At 48.3% G+C, this 18,272-nt stretch overlaps 1 protein-coding gene and 1 long non-coding RNA gene across 4 annotated transcripts in view; both read right to left on the reverse strand.

Annotated features, from left to right (window-relative positions):
• LOC116748466 overlaps positions 1-8,189 on the reverse strand; it is an 88,869-nt gene extending 80,680 nt beyond the window's left edge. For 2 of the 3 annotated variants that reach the window (XR_004348295.1, XR_004348297.1), the window contains exon 1: positions 5,866-8,189. This is a non-coding gene — a long non-coding RNA (uncharacterized LOC116748466). The remainder of the gene's footprint in view (positions 1-5,865) is intronic. The other variant, XR_004348296.1, reaches the window with a different exon arrangement.
• A 2,770-nt stretch (positions 8,190-10,959) lies between these two features.
• CAMK1D (calcium/calmodulin dependent protein kinase ID) overlaps positions 10,960-18,272 on the reverse strand; it is a 424,335-nt gene continuing 417,022 nt past the window's right edge. Inside the window, exon 11 of the mRNA XM_032621492.1 lies at positions 10,960-16,796. Within this exon, the coding sequence (XP_032477383.1) occupies positions 16,678-16,796 (119 nt within the window). The 3' untranslated portion in view covers positions 10,960-16,677. The remainder of the gene's footprint in view (positions 16,797-18,272) is intronic.

Consider the following 18,272-nt stretch of genomic DNA (forward strand, 5'->3'; position numbering starts at 1 on the left):
CCTCATTCTCAGAGGAGCAGACCTACCTCAGAGCCTCAAAATCATCAACAAGGCACCCAGGGAGGGGGCTCCTCGCTCACCTCCGAATCTGCGCAGCCATTCTTCAGCTGCCAACACAATCTCTGCCCATCATACCCCTCCACCTTTGAGGGAACCCTGTCTATTAAGAGTTTTGTAGAGTGGTTTTAGGTTTACAGCAAAAACGAGGGGAACGTACAGAGATTTCCTATATGTTCCCTGCCCCCAGACATGCCTCGCCTCCCCCAATATCGACATCCCCCGCCAGAGTGGAACAATTGTTACAACTTCTGGACCCGAAGCCCACAGTCTACATTAGGGTTCACTCTTGGTGTTGTACGTTCTAAGGGTTTGGACAATATATAATGACATGTATCCAACATGATAGTATCATACAGAGTAGTTTCACTGCCCTAAAAATCCTCTGTGCTCCACCCTTTCATCCTTCCCTCCAGGCTAACCCCTGGCAAACACTGCCTAAGCATGTCTATCGTTGATTAGGTCCTCAGAGCTCCTGACGTTCTCCTAGGCATCCTGAATGCATCAGATACACACAATTGGCCAAGTGAAAGGAAACATCTGGAACTGTCTGATTAAACTGACTCGGAACATTGCGCCTTCCAGCTGTCATGATTACCGCTAGAGGGCCAGGCTCGGTGAAAACTGAATCCTGGGTAAACATCCATCCTAGTGGTGGGATGACCCTAAGACGACACGGAGGTGACACCAGGCGAGGTCTAGGGCAGGCTAGTGACTTGTGTCCCCAGTGGCTCCAGGTGTGTTCTGGCCACTTCCCAGAAGCCATTGCTGCACTGACATGCTAGGCTGGGATGCTCAGTTCTGAACCAATACCTTTTCAAGTTTAAAAATCCCTCAACCTGGGCACAGAGGGAAGAGAAACAAAGGGGATAAGGCAGTAGAGGAAGGTTTTGAACTCTATTCCAGTTGGGCTTCAAGGTAAATATGGCAAAGCTCTACCTTCTGATGGCTCCCACGAGCCAGTGTGACAGTGGTGCCTGATGACAGAGCCCTAAGACGAGGCTCCTTCTGCCTATCCTCTGCAAGCAGGGAAGCAGAGCTAGCGTCCGGGCAGTTTCTAAGAGGGGCCTGAGCCTACCAGGCTAATAAACGGCCAGAGGGAGAGCAGCGTGGCCAAAGGGAAAATGAACCGGCACAGCTGAGACAGCCAGCGCCCAAACAGGCGGGCTCCAGGTGGAAGGACCCAAGGTGAGCGGCGTGGCGGGACCACGTGTATTCACCCAGACGTGTAACTGGCAGAGAGGCTGACCTGCTAGTTCCACTTACTAAAGCAGAAATTTGGCGATTCATGAACTCGTCCAATATTTATTTAGTGCTGACCGGTGTCCTGGAGATGAGAAGGTGAGCAAACTAGTCCTGACCTTTGCCCTCAATCATTCAGATCCACCCTCCACTATCGCCATTTGTAACACAATAGCCAGGGGTTGGTAAGGGGAAGCAGGAGGCTCCGGCAGCTCATCCTAAATGGGGAAATCAGCCTTGTAGCCTCCTAAGACGATTCACTGGCAAGTCAGCTCCAAGTGTGAATCTCTGAGCAGATGCCTTTAAGAGCATCACAAGCTAACTCACAGTTACTTTAGGAAACTTTTGGAAAAAACCCGTCTCATTTCCTCTTGGAAGAACAGGGTTGCACACATTTACCTGGGGGGTTGGGGCACTTGCTTTTGCTTCAGCAAAGTCTAACAGCTTCTCTTGCTGCTGAGGAGGGGAGACCCAGCCAGAAAGCGGATGAATCTTTTATCGCCTCTCTTTGAAAGACAACAGCAGTTTCTTGCCACTTCACAGTAATGTGCGGGCCAGCGTATTGCCTTAAAATCACAGAGGGTAGCTTCCTTCAGAAAAGGAGAGGCCGGGGAAGAGCCACAGTGGTCCCGACAGGAAGAAATGGCTGCCCCTGGGGCTCCTGGTCTTACCTTCGAGGTGTGGGTGATGGAACCAGTCCTGCCCAGCACGTGAGAGCTGGCTTATTCCCGCTGGAGCTGCATCCCTGGTGCCTCAGGTCACAGGGGGACTTTCTACGAAGAGCTACCCTGGAAGGGTTTTGTGCAGACAGCTGGAGCAGAGATGTAGCCCCACTTCCTCTGTCTTTAGCGCCATCTTTGGCTGCTCAGCTGCTGCCTCTTCCCCTAAAGAGCATCCTGTCTCCTGCTGGGGATCCCTCCCGCCAGCAGGGGGCGCTGCGGTGCTCACCTGCAGGGCTCTTCCTTGCTTGACCGCTGCATCCGCTCCTTGGAGGGGGATGAGAATTGGATTTAAAGAAGTTTAACCCAAAGGTGCCGCCTGATTTGGCTGGAGGTAATACTGAGGTGTGGTTAGTTGGTTGGGCAGTCAACCTCCTGATAATTAGTTACTACCTTAGTTAGTTACTACCTGTAGCTTCTGAGCTTTACATATAGCTCACCAGTGCCGGCCTCTATTGGATTCCACACCTGTTGGCTGCTGCCAGCTAACTGAGAAAGGCTCAGGAAAGACTGGTCTCCCCTGTTGAAGACCCATAGATGGTAGGGTCTCATTACTAAGGGTGTGGTCTTGGACCAGCAGCACCTGTGCCTCTTGGGAACTTGTTAGCAATTTAGAATCTCAGGGCCCATCCCAGGCCTATTGAATTGTAATCTGCACTTTAAGGGTATGCCCAGGTGTTTCATATGACCAGTTAACTCAGAGAACCCCTGCAGGAGGGGACGCCCTAGCATCTCAGACCACGGATGGTTCTCTTTCAGTGCAAGCATTTTAGCTGTATCCCTCTCTGCTGTACCTTGTTTTTTGCTCCACAAGGTCACAAGTGTCACTCAGCACACTGATTGGAACTAGGATAGGACTTATAATCTCACAATGCCTGCTTTACCACAAGGCCCTTTGGTTAGTGTAAGGTTTGTCACATGTAATAGGCTTGGATTTTTAAGACAATCGCTAAGAGGTCTGGATGTTTATTCCCAAGTGCTTTTCCTCCCTCTAGGGGAGTGTTTTCATGGGGGCTTGGCTGTGGTGGAGGGCTGCAGTTGCAAGGTTGCCTAATTCCTTGCCTGTCGACTGATGAGATATGTCTCCTACGTGTATTTACTATTGCTCAACAGACATAGATGCCACTTGAAATGATAAAATACAAATCCAGTTTTTACAGCTTTGTTGAGGTATAATTGGTTTACAAAGAACCACGCATATTTAGTGTGTACACTTTGATGAGTCTGGACACATGCAAAACCACCGTGATGCCATCACTACAATCAAGGCAATAGAGAGATCCAGTACCTCCCAGGGTTTCCTTATGACCTTTTGGTTTTGTTCGTTTTGGTTTTGGTTTGGTAAGAACACTTACCATGAGATCTACTCTCTTACCAAATTGTGACATGCACAAGATTGTACTGTAAACTCTAGGCATGATGTGTATGGCAGACCTCTAGATAGAATACATTCATCCAGCATAACTGAAGCTTTATACACACTGAATAACAACTCTCCGCTTCCCGGACTCCCAAGCCCCTGGAAACCACTGCTGTAGTCTCTTCTATGATTTTCACTATTTTAGATACCCTATACAAGTAGAATCAGACAGTATTTTTCCTTCTGAGACGGGCTTTTTTCACTTAACATAATGTCCTTCTGGTTCATGCGTGTTGTCACAAATGGCATGACTTCCTTCTTTTCTAAGGCTGAATATTCCATTGAATGTAATACCACTTTTTTTTTTTTTTTTCGCAAATTCATTTTTAAAAGCGATTTGCACTACCTTTTCTTAGTCAATTCTACTTGCTAGCGTGCTGAGGTTCATGAAACTGGGCCACATTGTTTGGGGACCATTGCTCTAGTGGTCTGAAGCCCCAAGCTCCCTGGAGTGTCTTAATCAAAAGAAAGACATTAGTACCTATTTCCTTTCAGCTGTGAGTTTTCAAAAAATTTAAGTTTCTTTTTAAGAGTTAAATATAAACATTGACCTATTGTTCTACCAAAAAATAGGGTCTTTGGGGGAACTGTTCGTACCTGGATTATGGTTATATATTTGTGTAACATGATTTAGTGGGGTACAGGGTCTTTGGCAGGAAGGGTAACAAATCTGATGCCATGTTGGATCTGTTTCTTTCACTTTAATCTCTGTATTCTATTGCTTTTGCTACAAGGTCATCACTAAAGGGCTATTGCCTTTAGCTTAAAGTATACACAATGGCCCATCTCCAAGAACCCCACCTCTCATGCCTGAGGTTAAGCTAAAATACCTTTGTTTAGCTCCCAGGAAACATACTGACCTGGCCCACCTGCCCATGGCTGAAAGAAAGAAGAAATTAACACCTCCCCTCCAGTGCACGGCGGAAACCAGGAAATATCTGCAACAATTTAAGGCCTTTTTAACTTTACCTCCCCACCTCCCCACTTTGCTCTATAAAAGAAACTAGCATCCAAACCCAGGCGAGATGGTTCTTTGGGACACTAGTCCACCATCTTGGTCTGCTGGCTTTTGAAATAAAGTCGCTGTTCCTTGCCCCAACAACTTGTCTCTCAGTTTATTGGCCTGTCATGTGGCGAGCAGCACAAGCTTGGGCTCAGTAACATGGTAACACTACCTTCAGTCTTGTAAGTTTCCAATTTAGATTTGGTCAAGTCCTCAATTACAAGCCCTCCAACAATAGATGTCTTCCATTTAGATCTACATATTTTTGCATTGCAACTTTTTCAGTTATAACAGATCTTAGAGACCAAGAATTTAGACAAACTAGACTTGGAATCGGACTTTCAAACTGCTGTATTACAAAAACAAAAAACCTACTAAATTACATTAATGTGACAAAGATAATGTGTTCGGCTGACAAGAGTTTGTCTTGATCTTTTAATTTTCTTCCCTTGTGTATATTTTATATGTTCATCTGTAGGTATAACACTACATGCCTATAATTTCCAAATATATATTCATATATTAGGAATGCTTGCATGCTCAAAAACATTTATCAAAAGGGTACAGAATCAAAACTGTTTGGAGATCAGTGAACTAGATTAATGATCTCTTGCTGTCTTTTGTCAACAGATGGATCAGAAAAGTCCTTTTATTGCCATTCTTTAAAGCCAGAATCATGCTACCACATTCTCTAGGCCTGAGTCATCCTTGTTAACATTCATATTTGAGCTTGTTCATTTAACACCAGACTTGGAAAGAACCGACAGGAAGTGTGGGTTTCATAACCATTACAACAATTCTAACTAACGCTCTTTCTTGCCTCTGGGCTGGGCTCCAAAGCTAGAAGAGCCCGAAATTCACAGATTCAACTGAGACTCTTTCCCACGTTTCTCAGGAAGCAAACAGGGTAAGCTGGACATGGCAACACCCTTTTCTAGGCAAAGAGAAAAACCCAAAGAGAGGCGTTGGCCCCCAGCACAATTATAACACGGGGATTCAGTGAGGTATGGGTGTCAGAGGGTTCTAGAGCTGGAAGCTACCTTGGGTACCCATCATGGTGTAAGTGAAGACAGAAGGCAAAGGTCAGAATGATTCGCCCAAGATGACACAGGTCGTTAAGAGGCACATCCAGGACCATGACCAAGTCTTTGGATTCCATCTGGGCTCTCGGACTCTATAATATCCCCTCAGGGTTGATGTGGGATGGGGGGATGCCAGGAGGAACATGGAGAATTGTTGCCCTCTGATGAGACACGGCCAGATAATGTCTGGCGTTTGGTGATCTCAGTCAGTGTTTTAACAGCCATCTCCCGGGCACATGGCTCAGCACACCTGTGTGGGGTCCATCGTGAGAGGACCATGCGGGGCTCCCACTGGGAAAGGTCCCTCTGCACAGCCCTGCCCCTGGAGAGGAGAAAGCTTACCTGCTGCTTCTTCAACACTGGACGATGGACTCACAGCTCCAGCTCTTCTGACCATGCCTCCAGCTCCAACACACACCGGGCGGTGGAGGAGAAATGAGAGTGGGGGGGTGGGATGGAAACTTGAGGAGGGCAGAGGTCTGCGATGTGTCACTCACGGCTGTATCCTCAGTGCTAGGATGTGCCTAGCACACAGGAGGCGCTCAGGAAATTTTTGTTGAGTGAAAAAGGCCTCACCCGAGAGGGTGGGACAGGACAAGTGAGAGGACTGAGTTTTCAGCCCTGACCGTGCTGGGCTTGTGGGTGGCCACAGAGGTGAGAGCTGGGAGTCCAGCCTGGAGACTAGGTCAGGAAGGACCCAAGAGACATCTCAGTCAGCCTCCTTCTCTTACACTCTGACGTGGTCGTGAGCTGTGTTATATTGCCTGCCAGCCCAGGAGACCCCTCAGGCCCAACAATGCCCCTTACACAACTCACGTCCTCCCTCTAAGTCTCAGTTCTCTCGTGTACGAGGCAGAGATCAGGACCATTCCCACTCACCTCACAGGCTGTTGTGAGGACTGAATGATAATTCACCGTCAAGTGCTTCAGTCACTGTGAACCCCTCTGCACATGTGCGTTAGCGTTAGAGACAAGGGACCACTGGTGGATTTTGCCCCAGAGCACGTTCCTGCTTATACTCAGGTGAAGCGGAGCCACTTGAACTGGTCCAGAGGAAGAGCCCTTTCCAGCCAGTCTCTGTGCCCAGGTTTAACCTCAGTCATGAGGACCAGCCGCTGTGGGCATGGCTTCATTTCCCACCTCCACATTGAAGCATCCGAACTCCTGAGCTCTTCAAGAAGGACCACGTTGACACCGACTGGTAGATGGGGTGCACCTGTGGATTTGAGGCATTTGGCCAAAGCTTACTTTTTTTCTCTTTAGAGTTAAAAACGTCTTCTCAGGACACAGGAAATGCTGTGTCTTGAGGCTTGCAGCTTTCCCAGGGCAGTTTGCTAATGCTTTGGTATTTTGTGCTACATTCTTAAAGCAAATAAAAGATTTTAAAGACATTACTTGGACGCATGTCGTTTATGAGAACATCTTGGTTCTTTCCAGCATCCAGGGGCTCTCTCCCCACACTGCCTCTCCCTCAGCACGTGGACTTGGGTCATGAATCACAGTCTAGCCTCACCCTCTCTCTCCGGTCAGCAAGGGTGGCTGAGTGGTCCCGAGTGTGCTGACAGAGGGACAATGCTGTGGGGTGCCCCCTGCGGTCCCCACGTCCTGGTAGTCACGGCCACGGGTAGTCTTCACTTCTACTGAATAGAATACGGCAGGAGCAGTGGAGCACCATTTCCAAGATTAGGTTACAAACAGATGGTGGTTTCCATGCTGGGTACTTTCGTGTTCTCTCACTGCCTGTCTCTCCCTCTAGCATCACTCATTTTCAGCAGTCCTAGAAGAGGCCCACCTGTATGGCCAGGAATAAAGCCTTCAGTCCACGAGGGCACCTTTTCACCAGCGACCCTGGTGCAGTTGGCCTAGACATCGGTATTTCTGAAATGTTCCCCAGGTGATTCGAATGTGCAGGCAGGCGTGGCAGAAGCTGCTTAGGGTCCCTGTCCAGGGATCCGCGGCAGCGGCACCACCTGGGAGCTTGTTAGAAACACAGCAGCTCTGGCCTCACCACGGACCTGCTGACTCAGAATTCGCATTTTAGCAAGACCCCCGGGAGAAGGAGTGAGAAGCCCTGGGATGCAGCTATTGGAGCAGCGGCAGCCTGGGGACTGTTTGCCGGGAGCACAGCTGAGGGAGCAGGGCTCCCCTTTAGGGCAGTCTGACTTACCTGAGCCAGAGGTGATGGGAAGTCCTCCCCACTCGCGGTGCCCTCGAGACATTCCTTCACTGTAGGGATTACCATCCAGATACGAGACAATTTGTTTAAAAGACTCACCCCGGAGTGAGCTTCCTCTCCTCGCCCAGGGGTGCCCTGTGACAAGCACCTTGTGCTAGGTGGGTACAGAAGTCAGCTGCTTTCCATGTTCTTGCTGGGGAACCGCTGGCCCTCGTTAGAGGGGTCGTCAGGACGCTCTTCTGTATGATTACAGCCAGGTTGGCTGGAGGCCCAGCATCCCGTGTGTTTTTCTCCACGAGCTGACATAAGACAGCCTGACTCAGCAAGGCCCACAGAAATGAAGCCTGATGCCCTCAAGACAAATCTCACGCTGAAGCTAAAACAATGTTACAGGGAGGGGGAGAAAGTGGCCTGAGATGTAGGAAAGAGAAAAAGGGTTCATAAGTTGACCGAGAACGGCGTTTTTCTGGCCCACTAAGTCTTTCTGGACAGAGTCTGTGCTTGCGGTGGAAACATATTAGGAAGATGAGCTCATGATAAACACAGTTCCTCCCGGGAGAGGCTGGAAGAAAACGAGAGATCTGAGACACTGTCTTGAAAATAAATCAGAGGTTTTGAAGGCGATCTGGAGAAGAGGAGATGACAAGGAAGCCTGCGTGTCAGGGATGAAACTCCGTGTGTATGAACAGAACTCTCCAGAGATATTAATCAGAGCAAGAGAAGAGACTAACCTAAAACAAAACACAAACCAAAAACCTGGCAGTGTTATGACTACTGTCTGCATCTCTGATTCCAGATCAAATCCAGCTTCTGTGACATTCCTCCTGAAACATGGAATAACAGAACAGCAGAAAACACATGGGCTAATAACACAGTAATGTCTGGGTTCTCTCTGCCATTCCTCATTTATTGAACTATGTGTAAGGCTAGGCCGAGCCGCTAAGAGAAATTTCTCTTGGAGATGTAGAATGGAGCTTAGGAACAGTGATGTCCCAAAATGTTAACTGATTCGATTGTGTCATTCAACTCAGTAATTATCAGTGGCCCCCAGTTACTTACTAAGTAAATGAAATCCAGATGGTGTAGTTTGGAATTCATAAAATTTCAAACTACATAAAATTACGAGAGGTAATACAGCGGGATGACCTTTGGTGTTGGTCCAGCTGAGTTTGAAACACTGCTGCCAGTGGGTAAATCACTGAATCTTTCTGAACCCATTTAGGCAATAAGGGCACCTTCCTTGTTGAGCTAATGGTTAAATGAAACATTGAATGGAATTCACTTCGCACAGTACCTAGAACACAGCAAACGGCTAATCCGTGACATGCTTAGTAGCAGTAGTTATCGTTGCCGACAAGAATGCGGCTATGGTTCTTTTCTGGGCGGACAGTTCTGTATCTATGCAGGAAGGCTTTTGTTTAATTCTTGGCTCCCTGAATGTGTTACGGCCGATGATAGATAATCCCAAGAGAATGTGTCAGACCAAAATTTATCTGAAAAATATAAGAAATGTGGGGTGAATTTCAATGCCTGTTGAACTTTGTTTGAGCCCCAGGGAGGTTCGGTGAATGTCTGAAGGATAGAGGTGCTGGCCTGGTTACTGTGACTGGCGCTCAGTCAAAAGTTTAGGTTTGACCTTAACATTTCAACTGTAAGGCCCTGATAAATCCCAGCTTTCTATTAGGAGCAGTTTCACACTTCTGTGCATTTGCTTTGGCTACATTGTCGGCCACGGTGGGGGAGACCTCTCTTTAATGACTCCTCACAAACAGTTTTCAGAAGTGGTTAGCTTACTAAAGTTCTTTTGTTCCGTAAAGTCTGCATTAACAGTGTCACCTATGCACCCACTGAATGATCCCTTTGTTATGATATACTTCCTAACTAGGGTCTGGGTTGAGAGAAGCCTTGTCAGCTAAGAAAGGACTAGTCATCAGGTATCAGGTATTTCTTTGGGGCTCACTTATTTCCACTAAGGCCCATGCTGTTTTCACTTGATATTGGCTGTGCGGGATAGCGTTAATTCTACATTTCTACAACCCACGTCTAATTCATTTTTTCCCCTCTACACAACAACTTACTATTTGGATTGTCTGGTGATCAGATCCAATCCCCACAATATATTTGATGAGCTATGAGCTGTAAGCACCCCCGACCAAAAAAAAAAAAAAAAAAAAAGACACTATTCACTCTTCTGATTGAAACAGACAGGACCCTATGGTCCTTGTCCCCCACGTCCTCTGCCTGCATTTTGTTTGTAGAAAAACTTTAGCCAAAAAATAAGTTTAATCAGAGAAGTGAGAAAATGCAGAAACAAAGGAAAACAATCAAAGGAGACCAAATAATAATAGTTTAATCATTAAGCAAAGTCAAGGACCTTTGGTTCCTCCTCAAGGGCTATATTCTGAGTCATATCCTGTGAGCTGTCTTGTAGATAGTGAAAACCCCACCAGGTGGAAGAAGTTAACTACACGATAACCAGACTGTAGCTATGATGTAAGCTGCCACAGTTCTGAGAACTGGCCTCAAGAAATGGGAACAAACCGACCCTGGAACTGAAGACTAAGTGTACCTAAAACAATCAAGATGATGCTGGTCAGACCACCGATGACCAATTTCAAGATGACTGTGCTGTTTCTACACGTAGCCCTCTCCCTCCGCCTGTAAAAGCTCTTGCCCCCCGATTGTCCGGGGCGGGGAGGTGTGGGAGTCGGGCTTTGGACAGGCGTCCCCTCCCCCCACAACCCGGGTGCCAGCATCCAAAATGAAGCAAACTGTCCTTGCCACCAACCTTGCCTCTTTATTGGCTTTTGAGCGATGAGCAGCTGGACCCCACTTCTGGTAACGGGATCAGCAGAGAATCTTCCTTTGGGCATCGAGAATTCCAAGGTGGTGCTGAGGATGGCAAGTGCTACTCAGAGACGTTTTCCTGGAAATCAGTGTTGGCTTTTCCTCCAAACAACTCAAGAATATGATCTGGGTTTCTGGGTCTGCCTCTAGCCACCTTCTGCAGTGGCAAGGAAAAGCGGGGGGAGCCCGAGCGCCTGCCACAAACCTCAATGCCACGATGTGCATGCTCTGCCCCCATCCCTGGCATCCCTGCCCATCGGGCTGGTGATAAAGTATTTAGGGGACTTTATGAGTTTCCAGGGGCTCAATTCAAACTCCTTCCTTCAAACCCAAACTTCAGAGAGAGGAGGAAAGAGCGAGCTGTTGAAACACCCCAGTCTTGCTTCTTATGGAGGAAACAAACCACATACATCTGAAGATGATTAATTGTCTTTATTGGAGGAAAACAAGAAGTCATCAATCTCATTGTCATTATGATAGAAATCTTGATATGTGTACATGATTGTCAAGGCAGAGAATCATTTGCTACACAGGCCCGTTAACAATTTTGCAGTGCCGCAAACCTACGTGGGGTAAACTTCTTGCAGAGTTTATTACATGCACGGAATAAATGCACAGTTTCCCTTCTTTTGGACAAGCATGGTTTTATGGAAAAATCAAACCAATTGCAAGCCTGGTAATACTAGACACAGGGACATTCCCGGGTTCGACGTCATAAGCTTTTGGAAAACGTGCTCACTGTTGGGAGAGCTGCAAGAAGGACTATGACGTTATGTGTGGTGACCAGAGCCGATTTAGAAATTGTTCCAAATTCTATGCTGGACAGAATGTACCTTTCATGTCTTCCAACCTGATCGTGGGGTTAAGAGAAATGTCCTCTGAAACATGCCGCCTGTCTTGCAAAACAAAGATGCTGCAAGGTTGCAGCATTTTTGTCGCTGTCAAAATGTTTTCGTTTTTGTAAAATGTCCAAACCGCTCCCAGTCCTGCCCCAGCGCTCCTCTTCCCTCAAGTGCAAGGCTACCGTGAGGGCCCAGGAACCTCAGTCTGTCCAGATGAAGGTTTTCCTTTGAGAAGTAATTTCTCTAGCGTTTGGGGCTTTTGAGTCCCTGGTCATACCTTATCCCTATGACTAAAGCCTCAAACACTCCTTTCATTTCCTTTTTTCCTGTCCATAAGAAAATAAAATCACCTTGAAGTAAACTAAGCTGGTAAATCATCAGAAGACATAATCATCGTATGAGAAGTTTTCTGGAGACCCAAAGATTCAAAATGGATGTGGCGAATGCAGAAGCGGCATTGGTACAAAGGGGGAAATGCAATAGTCAGTCCCTTTGGTGTAGAGAGATTCAGACACCGAGAAGCCATTCCACACTTTGTCCACGAAACCAGACCTGGCAGCCACATGCTGTGGGGCTGGCCGCCAAATGCACAGCCTCTGGATTTCCAGAAGCAGAGGCCCCCGGAGTCACAAGCCCAGCTGCTCCTGCTGCAGGGGGCAGGGAAGGCGGGAAGGGCTGACGTTCCTTGCTGTCTGATTCGGCGCAGAGCAGGAGGCGGGTCAGGCCGTGGCCAGCACGCAGGGCCCACTTCACAGTGGGGCTGGGCTCCTGTGCCCATGCCCAGGCTGCAGATCACGACGAAGGGCAGGGCTGAAGGGGGCTTGGGCCTCTATCTTCCTCTTTCTCCTCCCTGCCTGCTGTCCGGTGTAGAGGTTTCCAAGCTATCTCATCTGCAGACTAGTTTTCTTGGCATCTCTGTGAATTGTCCCCCTTTTAGAAATCTGCCCAATTTACCTTTCCTATCACAACATTTTCAATTCTGAAAACCAAAGGATTGGAACACTCTTTGGCCAATGTCAGGTACACCCGAAGCCCCAACCTACGGCCAGCCCCCTGCCCCCTGCAAAGAGTTGTGGGTTACATACAGGTACATACATTTTTCTTTAAACAAACTGAACAGTGTTTGGTCTGGAATGTGTTTAAGGAAAAGGCCAACTCCGCAGAGTGTGAGTGGACAGGATGGGAAGCAGTATTGTTTCAGAAGAACATGCAAAGGTTTCGTGCATCGGTTGACTCGGAGGACTTTCATTCCTTTTGCCAGAAGTGACTGTGCAGCCCTGGGAAAGAGTACATCTTATTTCTGTTTATGGAAACGGGAGGAGCTGCCCTTTGCTGCACTCTGCTGTTCCTTCTCACATCCAGAGGAAACCCAGCAGTGAGCTTGTGGAAATCATATGAAGTCAAGAAGTCATGAGCGTTGCAGGCAAAGCACAGAGGCCATACCCTCCTCCTCCTGCCCTCAGCCCTGGAGTGATGGTTCCAGTGTGGCTTCTCCAGGGTGAAGAATCAACACAAGCCCAGGCTCTGGGTGGGCCAGGGGGCCACGGTGGCCAAAGCCTTAAAATACAGAGTTATCTCCCCTGGGATACGGTCTTTTCTTTCTGTTTAAAATTGCTCACAAAACGTCGAACCCCAAGGCGTTCATCAGATTAAGCTGTCATTCCTCCAGAGAGAGGGTCAATCCCCCTTTTCAGGAGGGGTCACTTGGGTTCCCTCCTTTTGTCCCTGGTGTTTTTGGCCTTCGTTCTAAAGGGGGGAGGTCCCCCTCTCCCTATCACAATTCACCCAGGATCTGCCGGACGCCAAGGGAGACAAATGAACAGGATAAGGTCAGTGACGGGCAGGTAAACTGAGTCTGGGGCGCCAAACGCCAAATGCCTTTCTTCACCGGCTCATGCTCCCTAAGTGCCAGAGCCTTGCCTGGTTAACCCCAAGCCTGACTGCCCAGTTCCCTGGATGCTATGCTAAGAGCTGGCTGGAGAGCTGGGACCTTCTCAAAGGTCTGTTGGGGCCACATGCGGGTGCACGCTCTCTGTTTCAGACAAATGCTAGCCTCCCTGATGGCCTCACGGATGAGATGAAGACCAGGGAAGTGAACGGGGACAGACAGGCAGCTGAGTGCAAGACCATTTGAGGACACTCTTTCAAATGACAGAAGCAATCCACTTGCTCTGAGGAGGTGACGAGACCAAGCTGGGGGGCGGGGAGGTTGGAAGGCAGACTGTGATGAAGTCCATGGTCCACCATTAGCCTCAGCTGTACACAGTGGCCTCCAGGGGGTGTGTAAGCTGGGGGCCCATATGAAATGCTCAGCTTCATCGGTGGAACTTGACATCAGTGAGGGTCCTAGGACTTTGCCACTCCACTTGGCAGGCGTTACCAAAAGGCACATTCTGAGCTCTCTTCCCATGTTGTCATAAAGTGTAAATAATACTAAATACGGTTGAAAGAGAACCTCCATTCTTTTACCACTAAGGCTCTCTCAACAGAGCGTAAGTTCTACATGGGAGTTATCAGTATTTTCTCCTCCTCCTAAAACAATGGGAATACACGCATCCAGACAGTAGAGACTCACTTGATGTCAAGTTCAACAGGGTCTACTTTGGGGCTGAAACAGTCACCATCTCCTGACGTGTTACAGGCCAACCATGGCCAAGAGCAGACCCCCAACTGCAAAAAGGGGGTCCGGCCCATCTCTCAGCTCTTCTGCACTTTCCAGGTAAGACATACTTTCAAACTAATTGCATAGAACACGCACCCCACACATCAGCTCCAGAAAATAATTTATCATCAATAAATTTGGCTTCAGATGTTGCTTTCCAAGTGCAAATGACTGCATATAGCACACAGCACAAGGAGCTGATAACTACTCAGACACACGTTCGAAGTATCAAAGTCAGGCCAATTATCGCCCCTCCTCCAAAACATCTAGTTCCTTGTTTTCTTTTTTTTTTGGCCACGCCACGAGGCACGTGGGATCTTAGTTCCCCGACCAGGGATCGAACCTATGCCCCCTGCATTGGAAGCACAGAGTCTTTACCACTGGACAGCCAGGGAAGTCCCTAGTTCCTTGTTTTCTTATACTGTCTCAACCTGAATCTTCCGTTACACTTGTTGGTAAGCAACATTCTAATAAACCCCTGGGAGAGATGTCTCAGCTTTCTGTTATTGTTTATAATATTCTTGCTACTGTCCTCCAACTCAGGAACCTGCTTCTTAACCGGGTCTACTGTCGTTTTATAGACATTTCCAGGCTTTTTACAAATTTTGAAGAGTAAGAGCTTGATTTTCACTCTGGACGCTGGAGTGGCAGACACCAAGCGGGAATCCTGTCAAGGGGCTGAGTGCCTGGGACACGGCGGACACGCGGTAGACCAGATGCCTGTCTTTCTGGCTGCTCTCCTGCACACCTGCACTGCCCTCCTAAAGGAGGCAGAATGGCGTGCTGAGCCTCATAACACCGTGTGTGTGATGGGGGGCATTACTGAACATTCGGCCTGGACCTAGGCCAAGGTGCAGAAGTGACGAAGATGGCACGGCCTACAGGATCCACTGTGTCTGGTCAACTGTGGGAGAAGGGCATGAGGACAACCACCAGGAAAGTCACTGGACCATCAGGCAGATGTACAGGGACCCACTGCGGGCTCGAGGCTGACTGTGCGACGCAGACTCAAGGGATCACGTGGGCACAAGAGCCGGGGGGGGAGGGGTCTTCTGCAAAGTGGGCATTTGGAGCTACCTGCTCGCCTCTTCAAGACAGCATCCTTGAAGCCTCCTGGAGAAGCGCTTTTCCCTGGGTTTCATGCTGTGCTCACTCTATCCTGCACACCAATCCACCACGTGGGTGGACAATGTGGCCCAGTGGTCCCCGGACGTTGCTGGTTTGAAAGTCCTACATCCCAGGAAATCCTTCAGTCCTGGGCAAACTGGGACCTTTGGTGACCCCACCATCACAGGTCTTTGGTTTGGGGATTCCCTTGGTCAGAAGGATGGCGTTCAGCACTGGCTGGGCCTGGCTGGGGTGGTCTCTGGCCGTCACTGCAGTGGCCACTGTCCTGCTTGCCGGGTCTCCGGCCATCACTGCAGTGGCCACTGTCCTGCTCTCCTTAACCAACCCAGATAAATGGAGTCTTTTCCAAGGCCATTTCCCTCTCCTCCCTTCTGGATCAGCCTCTAAGAACAGCGTAAACACTTGCAGAAGCAACTGGTGTAAGCTGGAGGCCATTTTCAGTTGTAAGGTTAGAAATGCATTTTTAAAAAACAGAGAGATTAATTTTAAAACTGCATAGCTGAGAGCAGGGCTTCCACGCTGTCACTCCCCTTGTGAGAAACGAGAGCCGTGTGGGAAATTCACTCCAAACAAAATGGCATTGTGCTCCTTCGGCCAGGGAGGCTCTTAAATCTTTGCTGGGGGAGCGGGGGCCCTCTCCTTCACAGCAACTCTAGCCTTTTGTCTTGGGATAGCAGGCTTCTTCATTTCTGACCACTGATGGCAAGAGGCCCCAGGGTCTCCAGCTGGAGAGGGCTTTGCTGCAGGAGCTGCCGGGCAAGGTTTTCTGCAGGTTCCCTCCCACGGTGCCCGCACCCCCGGGGAGAAGACAGGCTGCAGAAGGGCTGAGTTGTCTTCTCAGAAAACTGCCCCTCCGAGGAAGAAGGGGAGAGAAGGGGAAGGAACTGAAGTAAAGTGCACTCTTCACCTCGGAAACAGATTCTTGATCGATCCTCTTATTAGAATTTTAACAAGTACTTTTAAATTCCCTTCGGAAGAAAAAAAAAATCTCTTAAAGGTTAACATAAAATTCTACTACTGACAAGCAAAAGGTACAGGGCACAGAAGTAAGAAGTATAGCTCAAAAGGACATGTTTCTTAAAAGGAAAAAAAAAAACCCTAATGCACAATATTTACCGATACTTAAATAATCCAGTTGAAACTTTTTTTTGTTATGAATGAAAAAATACAACATAGACGGTTACCTCTACTGAGAAGATCGGAAACGACAGGGCTGAGGGAGAGGAACTGAGAAAGTCCATTCTGTTAGGGCTTTGCAGACTCATATGTACAGCACCAGATCCTATCAAATCCGCTCCCTTGAGCCAGTACACTTTGTGAGAAATGAACACTTCAGAATTGCAGTATAAAATATGGCCGTAAAAAACTTCTGTCTTCCAGTCCTGTGCAGGGAGGTGCACCGTGCAAGGTGGGATGGCTCTGGAGTGGCTGGTGGCGCTGGGGGCCCCTGGGGGCCCCCTTCCCTGGCCTCACCCCCTGGACCCCACCTGTAGGGCCGGTCACTTGCTTCCAGAGTGCACTGTCGTCACAGTGGTGGGCCTCGGTCTCCGATCCGCTCCCATTCCTGAGACCCCTGATGAAGAGGACATGAAACTACAGAGCGTGGAGGGTGCCAGACCTGCAGGGGGATAGCAGACACAAGAAGTTCAAAGCTTCAGAAGGATCTACTCACTCCCTCTTCCCGCTGCAAGGGTTTGTCGCGGGGGACAAACTTTTACGCACTTGACTCCAAATTTTTCGCTATCCATGGGAAAACATTTGCAATGTATCCAAATTCTTCTTAGACCCAGGTCCTCCCTCCTTGTTTCATTATAATAATGATAACTGCTTTGTGTTTGGATACAACATGGTTTAGCCACCATAGTACGATGGGTTCCATTTACTGAGCACTTACTACATACTAGGCATTGGGCTAGGTATTGAATATATACCGTCCTCACAAGAACTGTTTATTTCTTACAATGGCGGTGAGAAGCAGGGATTTTAAGAGTGAATAAAGAATGTGATACCCCCTTCTGACCCCAGCTTGGTGTGTGGTCTGGACTCTTGGCTAAGAAGCGTTTGTGACATAGGGCACATTGAAACGGGGCTGCTGATTGAGTCCTGTGTGAACTCGGCAGCCCCCTGGCCTAGAAAAATCCTTCACGGGCTGCACCTCCAATGCTCCCCAAGCAAATGTGCTGGCATCAGAATGTTCTCACGTGGGATTATCTTCCTGGCTGCAGCAGTATACCCCTCACCCCCGTCACTGTGAACTCCGTGGGCTCGAACAGCGGGACAGCCATAAAGTAAATCACTAAGATGGCTTTGCTGTCAGAGCCACTGTCTGAATCTTCAAGTAAACGATAGATTGTGGGGTTTCCTTTGACCAGAGGGTGGAAATGATCTGCCCTGAGATGTCAATGTGGGCCTAAAGCAGCGTGCAGTTGTGTCAGGGGACGGTCATGGAGATTTCCCGGGAAAACTTAAGGGCTGGACATTCCGGAATGGGGTGGGAGGGCTATTTAAAGAGGAGGGGAACCTTTTTTGAGGCAAACAGGAAGGAGTGTGATGCTCAGAGTGAGATCAAACTGAAGGGTCTCCGTGATTATGGAAATGAAGGCCTACCCGGGACGATCAAGGCAACTTCTCTGCAGTGCAGAGGAGCCCATGGAAAGGCCTAGTATGAGATCAAGAGAAATACAGAGTGGAGAGTGGGAGAGAAAAATAAGGAGGGTGTGAGTGTGTCCCTTGTGATGAACTACCCCACACACAGATGAAGGACAACGAAACATTAGTACTATTACTTTGATCCCAAAGCCAACGCACTTCATATAAATTAGCTCAAATGATTATCAGAAAAAAAAACAAAAACATTTTAAAAGTCAATGAGATCAGACTGTCATACGAGTCTCTGCCATCCCTTCCTCAGTCCCTAAGGGTGATGCCCAATGAGAAGCAAATCAGAACACAAGGAGATGGATGAGAAAGTGTCGGGCTTTTGTCCACACACACGTGGCTGTGTGGGACTTGAGCCTCAGATGTCTTATAAATGGAAACAACGGTAGCTGCGGTTGTAGAAATATGAAATAACTAAATCTGAAAAAATATTTAA

The sequence above is a fragment of the Phocoena sinus genome, chromosome 2 (genome assembly GCF_008692025.1).
Source record: "Phocoena sinus isolate mPhoSin1 chromosome 2, mPhoSin1.pri, whole genome shotgun sequence".
NCBI lineage: Eukaryota > Metazoa > Chordata > Mammalia > Artiodactyla > Phocoenidae > Phocoena > Phocoena sinus.